Source organism: Oryctolagus cuniculus, chromosome 13 (genome assembly GCF_964237555.1).
Source record: "Oryctolagus cuniculus chromosome 13, mOryCun1.1, whole genome shotgun sequence".
NCBI classification, from domain to species: Eukaryota; Metazoa; Chordata; class Mammalia; order Lagomorpha; family Leporidae; genus Oryctolagus; species Oryctolagus cuniculus.
This window is the reverse complement of record NC_091444.1, coordinates 55,058,041-55,075,987: the sequence shown is the minus strand read 5'-3', so window position 1 is coordinate 55,075,987 and position 17,947 is coordinate 55,058,041. Positions and strand designations below refer to the sequence as shown.

Below are 17,947 nucleotides of genomic sequence, written 5' to 3'. Positions count from 1 at the left end.
TCCTAGTGCTCTCAAAAATCCCTCAAACTAGATTAGACCACAGAAGTAGTATATATCTTTAGCACAAAGTAATATGTTTTTTTAAGATTTATTTATTTGAAAGAGTTACAGAGAGGAAGCAGAGGCATAGAGAGAGATCTGTCATCTGCTGTTCACCCCCAAATGCCTGCAACGGCCGAGGCTGGGCCAGGCTGAAGCCAGGAGCTTCACCCAGGTCTCCCACGTGGGTGTGGGGCCTAAGGACTTGAGCCATCTTCACTGCTTTCCCAGGCAAGGAGCTGTATTGGACGCTGAGCAGCCTGGACTCAGACACCCATATGGAATTCCAGTACTGTAGGTGGTGGCCTAACCTGCTATGCTGCAATGCTGGCCCAAGTAATCTATTTTTATTCATTCCTTTGTTCAGTCATCTCATATCTATTGAGGAATTATTGCGTGCTAGGCACTAGTGCAGGAGGCTGCAGGTATTGATTGCTTACAGCTGTCAAGCCTCAATAATAGAGAAGGGTAGCCAGTCCGCAAGATCTACCACTGGAGAGAACAGGCTTTGAGAGGGTTTTGTTTTATTCAATTAAAAAAAAAATCATGGAAGCAGGCATTGGCCTACTAGTTAAATTGCTACTCGGATCACCCACATTCCATATAATAGAACCTGGGTTTGTGTTCCAGCTCCACTCCCAATTTCAGCTTCCTGCTGATGTATACCCTAGGAGGTACATGAGCAGGTGATGGCTCAAGTAGCTGGGTCCCTGACACCCATGTGTGAGACCTGGATTGAGTTCTAGCCTCTTAGAATTGGCCTGGCCCAACCCCAGCTCTTGTGAGCATTTTGGGGGAATGAACCAGCAGATGAAAGATCGGTCTCTGTCTCTGTGTCTGCCTTTCAAATACATAAAATTATTTTTAAATGCCTGAACATGCAAATTAATGACTAATTTCCATATTCCAAATAAAATGCTATCTGGAAAGTTCTTTTTTTATAAACTTATCTTCACATTCCATTTTCCGTGAGATTTTTTTTTTAAGATTTGTTTATTTATTTGAAAGGCAGATTTACAGAGAGGCAGAAGCAGAGAGAGAGAGAGAGAGAGAGAGAGAGAGGGGTTTTCCATCCTCTGGTTCAATCCCCAAATAGCTACAACTACAACTGCTGTGCTGATCTCAAGCCAGGAACCAGGAGTTTCTTCTAGGTCTCCCACGTGGGTGCAGGGCCCAAGGACTTGGTCCATCTTATGCTGCTTTCCCAGGCCATATCAGAGAGCTGGATCAGAAGAGGAACAGCCAGGACTAGAACTGGTGCCCATATGGGATGCTGTCACTGCAGACAGTGGCTTTACCCACAGTGCCACAGCACTGGCCCCAAAAGTTCTGTCTTCACACTTACCTAAACCTGAAAGGCAGCTACAGCCAGTCAGTAAATTTGTTTCCAGAAACTTAGATTAGATCAATTGGAGTTGGTGATAGAGCTGTGAGTAGACAGACTCTTTCTCCTCCTGGTCTCTCTCATTTCTTAAGCTGTTAACATGTGCCAGTACTACAGTCAGCATTTTGCGCAGATTACATTATTGAATCCTAAAGCACTATGCAGTAAGTATGTTATTATCTCTACTTTACATGAGACAACTGAGACCTAGAGATGGATAATTTAACTTACCTGTGCCACAAGTAAAGATTGAAGCATGAACCTGGAGTGTCACCCTAGACAGAACTCATGCTTTAAAACCCTATGCTGCCGGTGCCGCAGCTCACTAGGCTAATCCTTCGCCTACGGCGCTGGCACACCGGGTTCTAGTCCCGGTCAGGGTGCCGGATTCTGTCTCGGTTGCTCCTCTTCCAGTCCAGCTCTCTGCTGTGGCCCGGGAGTGCAGTGGAGGATGGCCCAAGTGCTTGGTCCCTGCACCTCATGGAGACCAGGAGAAACACCTGGCTCCTGCCTTTGGATCAGCGCAATTCGCCGGCCGCAGTGTGCTGGCCGCGGCGGCCATTGGAGGGTGAACCAACAGCAAAAGGAAAACCTTTCTCTCTGTCTCTCTCTCTCTCTCTCACTGTCCACTCTGCCTGTCAAAACAAACAAACAAACAAACAACCCTATGCTGTACTGCACCTGCAGCCACTTTCTGAATCAGGATAACAAACTGATATAGGGATTCACTGATATAGTGAATTATTGGACATGTTCTGAGTGAGAGGTTAGGTTTTTGTTGTGGACAGTTCTGAAGTTAGTGAGTATGGTCATCCATATATATAGCATTTGTGGATTTGTTGTTGTTTTCCACTCTCCCACTATTTCTGCATTCCTTTGAAGATTTTTTTTTTGCCAGTTGGTATAAATTAATGATTTCATTAGTTACTAGAACAGTGAGCAAATCACTAAAGACAAATGTATTATTCTGTTGACAAATTTGGTGCTGTAATTTTTAGTTTCTGAGCTATAGAGTAATTTCTACAAGGAATACAAGTGTCATTAATACATAGTGATACCAAGAAATGACTTACTAATATTTTCTATTCAATGTTATTTCATAAACAACACACAAATATAGCAGAAATGTATGAGTAATAGGTACTTAATGTTTGTTGGATTTATTTTGCATTCATCTTGAAATGTTTTCTTTTACCTTTAGAAAAATGATATTAAGTCATAATGCCATTAGATGGCAGTAGTGTTTCAGTCACAACCATTTATTTGATTCAAGAAGATACAAGTCCCAGACTGACTCAGCTCTTTCTTTTATTTAAAGAATTTCCTATTAAAATAGTTAAATGTGTATGTTAAATATAAAATGGAGAACCTTAGGGGAAAATTTAAAATAAATATATACAAAGTTGAGTTTCTCATTAAAAGCTAGCAATGTTAGCCTATTCTAAGTCTTCATCTTATGCACAAGCTGTGTCTTTATTATTGTTATTATATTAATATGGAGTTTAAGACATTCCTAAAATAGGACAGAGCTTGGTAATCAGCAGTTTAACTAGATAGGAAGTCTTCCTGGTTTGAGGGTGTCTATCTGTGAGATTCTTTACTTTTCTGGGACTCTATCCTGGAACCTTTATCAGTGAAGGCAAAAAGCGTTGTAATCAAAAGTTCTGTAATTACTTAGCATTGAAAAAGTAGGAAATGCAAAAAGCATTGTCATTTCTGTGGCCACCAGAGTAAAGCTTTTCTGATTTGTCTTCAAAAACCTTATAGAGAATATGAAACTTTAGGAATGTTTTGCCAAAAAGAGACTTCTTGATAAAATTAGGGAAAGTGGTTGGTTTGTGCCTGTAAACCAGGAAGGCGCATATGCAGAAGTCAAATGGAAAACAAAACTTGAAGTAGATGTCTGATCACACATTCCATGGTCCATTGTAGAATCTTCAGGTAACTGCCCTCAGAACTGCGAGTACCTCTGACCAAGAGACCACAGAATCAATCCTATTCACCCTCCCTATCACCACCCATCTGATACTGAATGAATAGAAGTTGTTAATGAGTTAATAAGTTGTTAATGAGTTTCCCATCATTAAATAAATAAATAAATCCTTTAAGAATTCTTAGTAGTAGTACTCCCTGAAACCAATGATTTAACTTTGTTTTTAATATAGAAAGTCTGATGTTCCTTTGGATTTTGTGCTTCCAAGAAAAACAAGTTTGTCGTCTGATAGCAATAAAACATTTTGCATGATTGGACATTGTTTATCATCCCAAGAAGAGTTTTTGCAATTGGCTGGAAAATGGGACCTGGGAAATTTGCTTCTCTTCAATGGTATGTTTTCCTCTTTGAAGCATTTTCAAAAGATTTTCTTGCAGTTAACAAATAACCTTGGCTAAAATATTGATCTCTGTTCTTTCACCTGTATGAATTAATGATTTTATTCGTTAATAAAATTAAGGTACATTTTAAAGTATCTTAACATTTTTGTAATCTAGATGTGTTTTATAATTGATATATATGTTTAATGTAAAAATACATCCCCTTCCCTGCCCCACCCCTAAAAAAGAGAAGCTTATATTAAGTCAACATTATTTTACAATCCTGAAAAATGCAATATTATAACTAGTAACCTTAGAAGAATGGTTGTCTCTTTTATTTATATTAGTATATATATATATATATATATATATACAGACAGAAAATTTTAGGGAAAAATGAAACATGGTTTTTAAAAAAAGTCATTAAACCTGGCACACTTGCTAGTATCCAGATAGTATTCATTGAATAGGCAGGAAAGAATAAAAATATCATTTCAAATTTAATATTAAAATGGAATTAAAAAAAAATAAAAATAAAAAAATAAAATGGAATTTACTCACAGTTTCCATTTTTTCAAAAAACAAAGCAAACCAAACCAAAAGCCTGTTTTGTAGCTTAAGGAACCCATAGAAATTTTATTAATTTTTATCAAGAGCTTCACAATTAAACTTTGTATATATTAATCTTCCATTGTAGTTTTCACAGGTAATTTTCTTATTAACTTACAAATTGAAGCTATATATTTTGTGAGATAGAGTAAACAACTGAAATAATTTGGCAAAAATAAAATGTTTCCTCTTTTAATGAAAAGTTCTGGTTAGAGTGTTTTAAATAACTTTATTTTTTTGCTATTCAGGAGCTAAGATTGGTTCACAAGAGGCATTTTATCTATATGCTTGTGGACCCAACCATACTTCTATCATGCCATGTAAATACGGCAAGCCAGTAAATGACTACTCCAGGTACATTAATAAAGAAATTTTGCGGTGTGAAGAAATCAGACAACTTTTTATGACCAAGAAAGATATGGACATTGGTCTCTTAATTGTAAGTTTCAATTGTATAAGTTTTAACTTTATAGTAACTGTATGTAGTTGTATTTATTGAAATGTAGGTATATTTACTGAAATGTACAATTAGTGGTAAATTAGATCTAAAGTTTTTCATTTTGTTCCTTAGCACTTTCTTTTCTTAGAATGTTTCTTTTTGAAAACATCTGAAACACTTTGGTCTCTAGTCAAAATTTGTTTCAGGTTTTAGTTTATTTCATACCTACTGATCATTCAGGGAAAATGTTGATACAGTTATATACAGAAAATATAACTAGCTGGCCTGACATACACATAAAAAACATTGCTCATTGCATTTACTTTACATGCTTACAAAATGTTAATTATAAAATATGATGTTCATTTATAGATTACATGTAATGAGGTTTTAGAAAACATATTTGTATCAGTAACAACTAGGAATTTTGCTTTCTAAGTGTCGCTAATTCCAGTTGATGTGAGAATCTGTTGCTTTTTATACATTGTTGTAATGTTTTATTCTACAGTTTAGGAACTACTGCTGGGGTTTTTCATTATAGCTCATGTTGAATCATAATCTTAGGAGACCTACAAAAAACTGGTAAATCTGGCCATGAAACTGTATTCCTCCTTCTTGTGTTTCTGTGAAACTACACATCTGTAGCAAAATATGCAGAGTAGATAACTATAGAATTTAAATAAAGCTCTGACATTAGGCATATAACTTAATTTTTTCTCAAAAGAATATTTTAAAATGGTGATTGGGGATGGTGGGGGCCAGGGATGTTAAATGTTCTACAGTGCATGAGCACTACTGTATAACAAATTAGTATCCCATCCCATTCCAGCATTGAGAAAAGATGCTATAAAGAAATGGTTCTCAAACTTGAGTATGTATCACAGTCACCCCAAGGGCTTGTTAAAACGTAGATTGTTGGGCATGAGCAATTCAGGCCTGAAATATGGCCCAGGAACTTATACTTTTACTAAGTTCTTAGGTGGTGATGTTTGGGGACCACACTTTTTAAAATTTCTGCATTAGTGAAAATGAGGAGCTTACACAAGTGTTTGTTTAACTCTCATTTTAAGCATTGTCTCCTTTATACTTTTATTTTTCCTGAAAATAACATAGGTCATATAAGTCATAAAATTCAGCAGAAATTATCACAAATGAAAATTCTAAGGTTTTTATAGGAAAACTGTTTTGAAAGCAAATTCACTAAGCCTGACTAGTAGTTTGGGGTTGTGAGGTCATGAAAGAGTGGTCAGGCAGAGGTGGTGCTTGCCTGTCAAGGTATGATGTCAGCTTTTTACTGAATGTTACTGCAGTCTGAGACTTTATTTTTCCAACACTATCACATGCAGCAAACTGTGTAGTTGGTCTAGTTGCTATACAGACATATCTCTGACAAAACTGTTTTTCAGTTGCTGCAGGTTGTAAATGATTATAGCCACACTGACTTCTGTGAAAGACACTGAATGTGTCTTATTTCTGTGAGCCTGGGGTTGGCAGCTGCTGCTACAAGAGTACTTCAAAATACATTCTTTTTTTTTTTGTTTGTTTGTTTGTTTGTTTTTGTTTCCTTCTTCAAAATACATTCTACTTTTAAAATTTACTTTAATTTTTAAAGTAGCTTAGGGAAGTTTGGCAGGGAACTAGAAAATGATTGAAACTACCCTCTGCATGAGAGAAATATTCAAACTTCTAATTACTTTTAGTTAACTTTGATAAGAGTCTGGGATTTTATTCTAGTAGGAAGACCTAGTTTTTTTTTTTTTTTTTTACTTTTATTTAATGAATATAAATTTCCGAAGTACGGCTTATGGATTACAATGGCTTCCCCCCCATACCGTCCCTTCCACCCGCAACCCTCCCCTTTCCCACTCCCTCTCCCCTTCCATTCACATCAAGATTCATTTTCGATTCTCTTAATCTACAGAAGATCAGTTTAGTATACATTAAGTAAAGATTTCAACAGTTTGCTCCCACACAGAAACATAAAGTGAAAAATAATAGATGATTTTTTAAATGATGATGAAATCAGATCAGACCTATTGTCATGTTTAATCCCAGTGAGAGCCAAGTTGGGAATTGATAATTTCTTTCTTTTTCTTTTTTTTTTTTTTTTTTTTTACAGAGGATCAGTTTAGTATACATTAAGTAAAGATTTCAACAGTTTGCACCCACATAGAAACACAAAGTGAAATATACTGTTTGAGTACTCATTATAGCATTAAATCTCAATGTACAGCACATTAAGGACAGAGATCCTACATGAGGAGTAAGTGCACAGTGACTCCTGTTGTTGACTTTACAAATTGACACTCCTGTTTATGGCATCAGTAATCTCCCTATGCTCCAGTCATGAGTTTCCAAGGCTATGGAAGCCTTTTGAGTTCTCCGACTCTTATCTTGTTTAGACAAGGCCATGGTCAAAGTGGAGGTTCTCTCCTCCCTTCAGAGAAAGGTACCTCCTTCTTTGAAGACCTGTTCTTTCCACTGGGATCTCACTCACAGAGATCTTTCATTTAGGTCTTTTTTTTTTTTTTTTTTTTTTTTTTTTTTTTTTTTTTGCCAGAGTGGGAAGACCTAGTTTAGAGTCATTTTCAAACGAGAAGCCAGGCAGTGAGCAAATCCAAAACCAAAAATTTTAGGTAACTTGACCTACAGTTCTCAATATTGTAAATCCTTAGAACAATGCCTGGTGTGTAATGAGTATGGTATAAGACTTAGCAGTTATTAGTTGTAATTATGTCTAATTTCATACATATTCTAAACTGCAATAAAACTGATCATTTCCTTTGTGTGGAACAGCCTTGTTTCTCCTGTTTGTTTAGCAATTGTTTTTTTTTAAACAAAGAAAAAGATTAGTTGTGTGTGTTTTTACTTTGAGATGTTTATTTTCTAATTAATAATATGCCTTTTAAATTTTGTTTCAAAATAATTTATGTTTCAGGAAAGTCTTTCAGTTGTTTATACAACTTACTGTCCTGCTCAGTATACCATCTATGAGCCAGTGATTAGACTTAAAGGTCAAATGAAAACCCAACTCTCTCAAAGACCCTTCAGCTCAAAAGAAGTTCAAAGCATCTTATTAGAACCTCATTTTCTAAAGAATCTCCAGCCTACTGAATGTAAAACTATTCAAGGCATTCTGCATGAGATTGGTGGAACTGGTATATTTGTTTTTCTCTTTGCTAGGGTAAGAATTGCTATATTTTTTTAAAAGAAAAATGACTTAATTCATTGATAAAGAGTGTTTTGGATTACAAAAAATAAAGCTGTGCTAAAACTGTTAAACTTTTAAGATTAAAAAAGTAGCATTAAGGATGTCATCTAGTTTTTTATCATAAGATTTCTTCTAATTTAAGAATATTTTAGGAGTTTTCTAATATCCAGAAATATAACTGAAACAATTAACTGTTAAATGTATGAGATTTAAAGTTGTAAGTGCTGTAGTAGTGACACAAAATAAATGTTTTTATAAAATAAAGTTTTTGAAACGTATTCCTTAAAAATTTCCAATGTAGGGAGAAAAAAAGACAAGGTAGATTCTAAAAATGTAATTTATTTGGGTTTGAAGTATTTTGAAAGAAGAGAAATACAGAAAGTTTGACTCAAGCTGTAAATACCATTTTAAAACAAGTCATTTAATTATCTTTTCTGTTTAGTTATTTGAAGGCAGGAACAGTATCTTCCCTGACACAAAGTTGGCAGTCAGTAGCTATATTGACTATTTCATGCGTTGCTGAAATCTGTAACAGGAGACACAAATAGTCTCACTTTGCTGTGAACCATTTCTGTTTCCTCAGAGTCCATATCTCTGTTTCATTGAAGCAGCTTTCATCTTGCATCATCTTCATAATGTCCTCTTCATTTTATCCCTAAGTATAATAACTACAATATTATTGCAATTTTCACATTGTCTCCCTAACTGGCTTTCTTTCTTTCAATGGGTCCACCTTTGATTAATTTTGCCTTAAGAGGCATAATTGGTATTTGTTACTGTTAGCATTTGACCCACTATACTCTGTAAACTGTCTTTCCTTCTCCTTTAATATACTTTTTTTTTTTTTTGCATTTAGTATCTTGTTAAGTAGATTTTCCCCTAGTGTTTTCTTTTTTTAAAGATTTTATTTATTCGAAAGGCGGAGTTACAGAGAGAGAGGGAGCAACAGAGAGAGAGAGAGATCTGCCATCTACTGGTTCACTCCTCAAATGGCTGCAAGGGCCAGGGCTGGGCCAGGCAGAAGCCAGGAACCAGGAGTTTCTTCTGGGACTCCTACGTGGGTAACAGGGGCTCAGGTACTTGGACCATCTTTTTATTATTATTAATATTATTTTATTTATTTGAAAGACAAGAGTCACAGAGAGAGGTAGGATAGAGAGAGAGGTCTTCCATCTGCTAGCTCACTTCCCAAATGGCCAGAGCTGAGCTGATCAAGAGCCAGGAGCTTCCTCTGGGTCCTGGAAGTGGAGCAGCAGGAACACGAACCAGCTTAACCCACTGCACCATAATTCTAGCCCCTACTCTAGTGTTTTAAAATTAAAAGTTCCTTGTTTAATTTCTCATCAATATTTTTTGAATTTTGTAAAACTTTTGTATGATTTCAAAACGTATAGCCTTGTTTTTTTCCTCTGACATCAAAATATTGAATATAATTTTGTTGATTACTGTTACACAGTGATGAAATCTTAGAGAAAAGGATTATATCTTATCTTACCTACGTGTAAGATCTTGATAATAAGACTATTAAAGTATGTTTTCACCTTTAAAACTTAGAAATTTGTTCAGTATCCTTTCTCCTCATCTACAAAAAAAAATCATTTTCCTTAAAAAACCTTACATGTATATAGCTTCTCTTTTAAACTTAATCTCCGTGGTCCAGCCAGAGAAGCAACCTGCAGCATCCAGTTGCACCATCAATTTTCATTTTAGGCCTTTACCTCTGTTTTGCCTCTGCTCAACCCTAGTCTTCATCCTTGGTTTCCAGGATTTGTCTCTTCTTCTGTTACATGTCCCTAATTCTAGCAGAGAAGGGTCAGAACTGGTTTCTGTGGTCCTCAGGCATTCTTATTGTCCCATTCTTTTTTGCCTTTTGTCCTGTTAATAGGTGTGTGTTTCTTTTAGTAGCTGTCAGAAAATAGTGGTTCATCTGAAGTACAAGGCACAGGATGTGGTTTTTGCTTGTGTGTCCTATATCTTCAACTTTTCAGTAGGCCTTACAAGGCAGGCACAAGGAACTTCAAAAAGTTTATGGAAAATGGAATTAAAAGATAAGTTTTGGGCTGGCGCCGCGGCTCAATAGGTTAATCCTCCACCTAGCGGTGCCGGCACACCGGGTTCTAGTCCCGGTCAGGGCGCTGGAGTCTTTCCCAGTTGCCCCTCTTCCAGGCCAGCTCTCTGCTGTGGCCCAGGAGTGCAGTGAAGGATGGCCCAAGTACTTGGGCCCTGCACCCCATGGGAGAGCAGGTTAAGTACCTGGCTCCTGCCATCGGATCAGCGTGGTGCACCGGCCGCAGCGTGCCAGCCGTGGCGGCCATTGGAAGGTGAACCAACGGCAAAGGAAGACCTTTCTCTCTGTCTCTCTCTCTCTCACTGTCCACTCTGCCTGTCAAAAAAAAAAAAAAAAAAAGATGTTTTGGTGCTAAAATTTTGAAATCCATGCATTAGTTTTTCATAATAAGCATTTTTCACAAACTTTTTGAAGATGCCTTGGAAAATGCCTTTTAACTTCTTGTCTCCCACAGCATGTAATGCAGAGCCTATTTGTTGATTGACTGATTTATTGAAAACTTGAAGCATTTTTCTTATGTTTCAGGTCACTATTATAAAATGCCACTGACCTCTAAGGTTGTTAACGTTATTTTAGCTTGTTCATAGAAGTATATTTGAGAGACTAGAAAACATGGGATTTATGCCTTTCTCTCAGTTTTGTTTCTCCACATTTGTAGTTATAGTACAAACATTTAAAAATATACTGTCATAGAAACTGATGGATTGAAATTGTAGAACAGCAGACAATATGTTAAATTTTTATTCTCAACATATAAGAGAAAAATGCATCTACTTTTTTTTAGGTTGTTGAACTCAGTAGCTGTGAAGAAACTCAAGCACTAGCACTGCGAGTTCTACTCTCATTAATTAAATACAACCAACAGAGAGTACATGAACTAGAAAATTGTAATGGGCTTTCCATGATTCATCAGGTGTTGATCAAACAAAAATGCATAGTTGGCTTTCACATTTTGAAGGTATGACCACATCAAGTTTATTCTTATAGTTTCATGTGCGCTGTTACTCATCTCTTCATCAAAGTCTTCCAAGAATATTTTTATGTTTCAGATATTCTTTCTTTATTTTTTATTTATTCATTTATTTATTGACAGGCAGAGTTAGACAGTGAGAGAGAGACAGAGAGAAAGGTCTTCCTTCCATTGGTTCACCCCCCAAATGGCCGCTAAGTCCGGCGCGTTGTGGCCGTTGCGCTGCACCAATCCGAAGCCAGGAGCCAGGTGCTTCCTCCTGGTATCCCATGAGGTGCAGGGGCCCAAGCACTTGGGCCATCCTCCACTGCCTTCCCGGGCCACAGCAGAGAGCTGGACTGGAAGAGGAGCAACCGAGACAGAATCCGGCACCCTGACCAGGACTAGAACCCGGGGTGCCAGTGCCGCAGGCGGAGGATTACTAGCCTAGTAAGCCGCGGCACCAGCTTCAGTTATTCTTTAAGAAAATGGGGGGGGGGGGAACAGGTGTGCATCGTGGTGTAGTGGGTTAAGTCGCCACCTGCAACTCCAGTATCCCTTATAGGTGCTAGTTTGAGTTCTGGCTGTTCCATTTGTGATCCAGTTCTCTGATGATGCACCTGAGAAAGCAGTAGAAGATGGCCCAAGTCCTTGGGCCCCGGCATCCACATGGGAGACCTGGACGAAAATCCTGGCTCCCATTGTGGCCATTTGGGAAGTGAACCAGTGAATCAAAGATATCTCTCTCTGTCTCTCCTTCCCTCTCTGTAATTCTGACTTTCAAATAAAATAAATAAATCTTTACGGATTCTGTCCCGGTTGCTCCTCTTCCAGTCTAGCTCTCTGCTGTGGCCAGGGAGTGCAGTGGAGAATGGCCCAAGTCCTTGGGCCCTGCACTTGCATGGGAGACCAGGAGAAGCACCTGGCTCCTGCCATCAGATCAGCGCAGTACACCGACTGCAGCGCTCTGGCCACAGTGGCCATTGTTGGGTGAACCAATGGAAAAGGAAGACCTTTCTCTCTCTCTTTCACTGTCCACTCTGCCTGTAAAAAAAAAATATATATATATATATATATATATATATATGAAAGAAATAGAGGGAACTCCTTAGAATGTATTTACTCAAATGTAGGTGCTTTTAAAGTTGTTTTTATCATTTAAATAATTATACTTTTCTTCTTATTAAAGCACATTAGAAAAGTATGAAAGAAAAAGAAACTCACAGTATTTTAGATGTAAATGGCCCATAGTTGTCTTTCAGGCCAGCCCCTCATTCTGTAGCTTGATAAAGTTATTTGCTTTAGTTCCCACAGTGCTGGTAGAGAACCCAGTTCCCCAGAACTAGACACATAATACTTCATTAGGCAATGCTGCTAGAGAGTTAGGAATTATTATTATTATGGAAATATAGAGAGACAGAGACAGACAGCTCCTGTCTGCTGGTTCATTCCGCAGATGCCTATAACAACCAGGGTGGGAGCCAGGCCAAAGCTGGGAACTGGCAACTCAATCTGGGTCTCCCACATAAGTAGCAGAAACCCACTTGAGCCATCTTGACCTGCTTCCAAAATTAGTTTTTTGCTTATTTGTTTGTTTGTTTTTAAAGATTTATTTATTTATTTGAAAGGCAGAGTTACAGGGAGAGAATCTTTTGTCTGCTGATTTACTCCGCAAATGGCTATGTCCACTGATTTACTCCCCAAATGGCTGCAGCAGTCAGGGCTGGGCCAGGCTGAAGCCAGGAGCCAAGAGCTTCATCCGGGTTTCCCATGTGGGTGCAGGAGCCTAAGCACTTGGGCCATCTTTGGCTGCTTTCCTAGGTACACTAGGAGGCAGCTGGATTGGAAGTAGAGCAGCTGGGACTCGAACCAGCACCCATGTGGGATACCAGCATGCAGTGGCTTAACTCACTGCTTCACAATGCTGGTCCCTAGAATTTTTAAAGTCACAGATATCTAGGTTAGTTATCCCATTGTCACCATTTATTTAAACAAGTTTCTAACTAAAATCATTTGGTTATGTTGTAAATTTTTTTTTCTGCAGGTACTGCTAGTAAGGAAAAAGTTGATTTCTATACCCCCATCTTCATATCGTATCAAAATCTATATATTTGCAGCAGGAATTCTTAAATCCTGATGATTAATTCAATTTAAAAATAAAAAACAATGTGTTTTGTTTTAATCCATGTTTGAAACTGAGTAATCATAAATATTTGAAAGTTCTAGATTTCCTATTTATTTGAATTGTTTTACAAAACAAATTAAAGGTACTTTGTGAAATGTTGAATTATTTACTGGTTTTCTCTTGAATTTAATATTACAGCTGTGAATATTTAAACCCCTCCTTCTGTTGAATTTTTTGATTAATTAATTATTAATGCATCTTATACTAATACTGATTTTCAATAGACCCTTCTTGAAGGTTGCTGTGGTGAAGAAATCATTCGTATCAATGAAAATGGAGAGTTTAGGTTGGATGTAGAGTCTAATGCTATAATCCAAGATATTAAACTGTTAGAAGAGTTATTGCTTGACTGGAAGATATGGAATAAAGCAGAGGTATGTAATGTGCACTTATTCTATTTTAAAAATTGTGGCAAAATGTACATAACATCAGATTTACTGTCTTACTTAAGTGTACATTTCATTAAATACATTTATAATTTTATACAACTGTCAACACTATCCTTCTTCATAACATTTTTCATCTTATCAAATCAAAATTCTGTTGCCATTAAACAATAACTCTCTTCTTCTCCCAGCTGTTGTCAGCCGCCATTCTACTTTTTGACACTACAGTTTTTGGTATCATCCATTATTCACCTTTTTTGTGATTAGTTTGTTTTACTTAGCATAATGTCCTCAAGATTTATCCATATTGTAGGATGTATCAATATCTCATTCCTTTTTAAGGCTGAATAATATTTTATTGTATGGATGGACCACATTTTACTTACTTATTCATCTTTTGGGGAACACTTGGATCACTTCCACATTTTAGGTGTTACAAATAGAGGTGTATACTTCTAAATGATTATTTAACCATTACTCTGAAGAAATAAATTTACCACTTGAATGTAATGTCAGTTAGCAATGGTAATTTGTAAGTTATTGTCTTTTGCAACATCTATCTTAGATCTAGGCACAAATCTCAACATCTTGAATGGATGAACTGGGCTTCACAAGGACCCAGCCAGGGAATGAGTATAGAATTGTGTCCTTTCTGCCCCAGTTTTAAAATTTTAATGGGATAGTCTTCTTAGTTCTAGTGTAGAATGTTCCCCCTATGTGTGGCAGGGATCTAGTAAGTGTTGGTGAGTTTTGTAAGATTAGATTGTATAGAATTAATTACAGTATAACAGCATTATCATCAAACATAATTATCTGAAAAAAATTTCATAGAATATGCCTTTAGAATTTTTATTAAATTGATTATCTGCAGGGCTGGTGTCTGTGGCACATCAGGTTAAACCTCTGCCTGTGATGCCAGCATCCCATATGGGTGCCTGTTCAAGTCCCAGCTACTTCACTTCCTATCCAGCTCCCTGCTAAATGCCTGGACCAACAGCTTAAGATGGTCCCAGTGCTTAGACCTTTGCAACCTCCAGGAAGACCCAGATGGAGTTCCAGGCTGCTGACCCAGCACCTTCTGTTGCAGCCATTTGGAAAGTGATCAGTAGAAGGAAGATCTCTGTCTCCCATTCCCTCTCTCTCTCTCTCTCACTGTGGCTCTCCTTCTTTCTGTGTGTGACTTTGCATTTCAAATAAATAAAATAAATCTTTTAAAAACTTAAGTAAGATTGATTCTTTTCTTTTTTTTTAAAGATTTATTTTTTATTTACTTGAAAGGCAGAGTTAGAGAGAGAGGAGGAAAGACAGAGAGAGAGAGAAAGAGAGAGAGAGAGAGAATCTTCCATCTGCTGGTTCAATCCCCAAATGACCTGGGAGTCAAACACAAGCACTCCAATATCAGATGCTGATACTAGGCCAATGCCCACCCCTGCCTGGCTAATTTACCTTTTGAAAATACTTATGTAAATATATCACTGAATGCCTCAAAGAAATATAATAAAAGTATCTAATACAATATCACATTCATCATATGTTTTTAGAAATGATCCGTTGACAACAGAAAATAGGGAATACATTTTAAGTTTTGCTTTTTTCAGACAAATTTAACCTTTGACACTGAATATATACATATATATATAATGTTGAATTGTTTTAAACAATTTGATAATGTAGCTATGTGTTAATATGTATATGTTTATTTTCTCAGCAAGGTGTTTGGGAAACTCTGCTAGCAGCTCTAGAAGTCCTTATCAGAGCAGAACATCACCTACAGAGGTTTAATATTAAGCAGTTATTGAAAGCTCAAGTGGTTCACCGCTTTCTACTGACTTGTCAGGTTTTACAGGTATTTTTCATGAAACTTTACTTTTGGAGATATTTGCTATAGTTTCTCTTTAATAACTCAGTACTGTAGGCATCAAATTTTCATGGAACTTTCAGGGGGATTTTTTTCTCTTTTCCATCTTCCTTCCCAGGCTTTCCTTCAACCAATAGGGGGTTTTCAACTCTTACGTCTCACAGTTTGATCTTCATACTGTTGTCATTCCTTTCTCAATAACAAGAGAATTGCAACTACTGTGCTGGAGATATTTATCTTCATGTAGGGGTATAACAATTTTATAGTCTGTTAAACATCAACAATAGTTGATGAATTTTAACTGGTTTTATATTATTTAAATTGCAACTGCTGAAGTTCTATTTTATATGCTGTAATTATCATTTTGAAAAATATATCCAAAATATTATGTTAAAAAGTGGCACTAATTTCACCAGTCACATTGTAGTGCCTGAGCTACAGCCTGGCCTCTAGTTAAATTTTTTTTCTCTGCTTATATTCACTTGGTGGTTGATTGGACTATTTTCCAATTTTTTTTTAAATGTTGAGGCATCTATTAGAATGTTATCATGTTAGGTAAGTACAGTTGTTCCATTAACATAAATAATATTTTATGTTTTGAGCACCTTTGTGTTTGTGGCATGAGGGACTTCTCTTTATAGTTGGGCTAAAATCCAGTATCTGTGACAACATCCCTGTGAAGGCTCATAGGACCTGGCTGATACTCAAGCCCCATCTGATGCTACTCAGTGCCCTGGCTTTCTTTCCTTTTGTTAAAACAAGGGGGCTTTTTCCTATCTCAGGATACATGATGTTGTTTTTGTCTTAAAATTTTTTATCACATTCTTTTCATCTAACACTTGACTTTTCTTCATGCTTCACACAACCTTCCTCAGAGAAGCCTTCCCTGCCTTTTCCATCTAAATGAACCTCTTCCCCTTTATACATTTACTCTAATTCTCTTTACATGCAATTTGTTAGTTTTGGGTTGTTTATGAGATTATATTTTCTTTTTATTAATCTCCTTATGGCAAAGATATGTTTTTTTGTTTATTACACTGTAACTGTAGTACCTGGTACTCAGAAGCACTAAATAATATTCCTTTAGTGGATGAATTCTTAAAAAACAAAAACATTTTATTGCCCTTCTTGATCTCTGTGGAAAATTAGATTATTATCTTCAGAAATTCATTATGGTGATTTCTCAGGTCCCTGGCTTACTGAATGTTTTATGCATCATATACTTACCAGTTTTCTTATATATCCGTTTTGAAATTTATTGACCAGTTTGCAGTGAGTCCATGTGACAGTATGATATTCATTTTCTTCTTGTCAGACACGTAGCATTTGCTAATTTGGAGATTTCAATATATATTTTCACTTCCATTTTATTTACCAAAATGCCAGAAAAATCCAGGTACCAATTATTTTCCCGACATGCATATTTTTCTTAGCACTTCATTCAAAGAGCCCATTTACCAAATTAACACCTTTTTTCAAGCTTAGTTTTATGTTAGATGCTATAAGAATATTTTATTTTTTAAGGTTTTATTTATTTGAGAGGTAGAGTTACAGACAGAGGAGAGACAGAAAGAAAAGTCTTCCATCCACTTTTTCTTTTAACTTTTTTTTTTTGAAATACTTGAATTTTGCTTTTTTATTGTCCCAGCAAATGTTACACTAGAGAAAATGGGAAAATACAAATAGGTTCGTTTAACTTTTATTTAATGAATATAAATTTCCAAAGTACAGAATATGGATTACAATGCCTTCCCCCCATAACTTCCCTCCCACCCGCAATCCTCCCCTTTCCCACTCCCTCTCCCCTTCCATTCACATCAAGATTCATTTTCAATTCTCTTTATATACAGAAGATCAGTTTAGCATATATTAAGTAAAGATTTCAACAGTTTGCACCCACATAGAAACACAAAGTGAAAAATACTGTTTGAGTACTAGTTATAGCATTAAATCACAATGTACAGCACATTAAGGACAGAGATCCTACATGAGGAGTAAGTGCACAGTGACTCCTGTTGTTTACTTAACAAATTGACACTCTTGTTTATGGCCTCAGTAATCACCCTAGGCTCTTGTCATGAGTTGCCAAGGCTATGGAAGCCTTTACTACCCAAATGGCCTCATTGGCCAAAGCTAGGCTGATCTGAAGCCAGGAGCCAGCAACTTCTTCCAGGTGTTGCATGTGGGTACAGGGTCCCAAGCACTTGGGCCATCTTCTACTGCTTTCCCAGATCATAGCAGAGAGCCATATCAGAAGAGGAGCAGCCAGGAACAAACTGGTGCCCATATGGGATGCCAGCATGTGGGCAGAGGCTTAGCTTACTGCTTCACAATACCGGCCCCTGTAGGAAGTATTTTAAAAAATGAATTTAGTCTTTACCTTAAATATATCTGAGTGTCTTTGGCATTTCAGGAAGAATAAATTGGTATTGTATTGGATGTGAGGCCGTTTTATTAGCTGTGAGCACAGTGAACCAAAATAGTGATAAAAATAATAATGTAAAAG

The 17,947-nt window shown here is 36.7% G+C and overlaps 1 protein-coding gene across 13 annotated transcripts in view; it reads left to right on the top strand.

Annotated features, from left to right (window-relative positions):
* LYST (lysosomal trafficking regulator) overlaps nucleotides 1–17,947 on the top strand; it is a 242,978-nt gene that overhangs the window by 110,186 nt on the left and 114,845 nt on the right. For all 13 annotated transcript variants that reach the window (XM_051820721.2, XM_008268236.4, XM_002717342.5 and 10 more), the window contains 6 exons: nucleotides 3,589–3,749; nucleotides 4,594–4,784; nucleotides 7,723–7,968; nucleotides 10,848–11,021; nucleotides 13,422–13,571; nucleotides 15,292–15,429. In XM_051820721.2, the coding sequence (XP_051676681.2) occupies nucleotides 3,589–3,749; nucleotides 4,594–4,784; nucleotides 7,723–7,968; nucleotides 10,848–11,021; nucleotides 13,422–13,571; nucleotides 15,292–15,429 (1,060 nt within the window). The remainder of the gene's footprint in view (nucleotides 1–3,588; nucleotides 3,750–4,593; nucleotides 4,785–7,722; nucleotides 7,969–10,847; nucleotides 11,022–13,421; nucleotides 13,572–15,291; nucleotides 15,430–17,947) is intronic.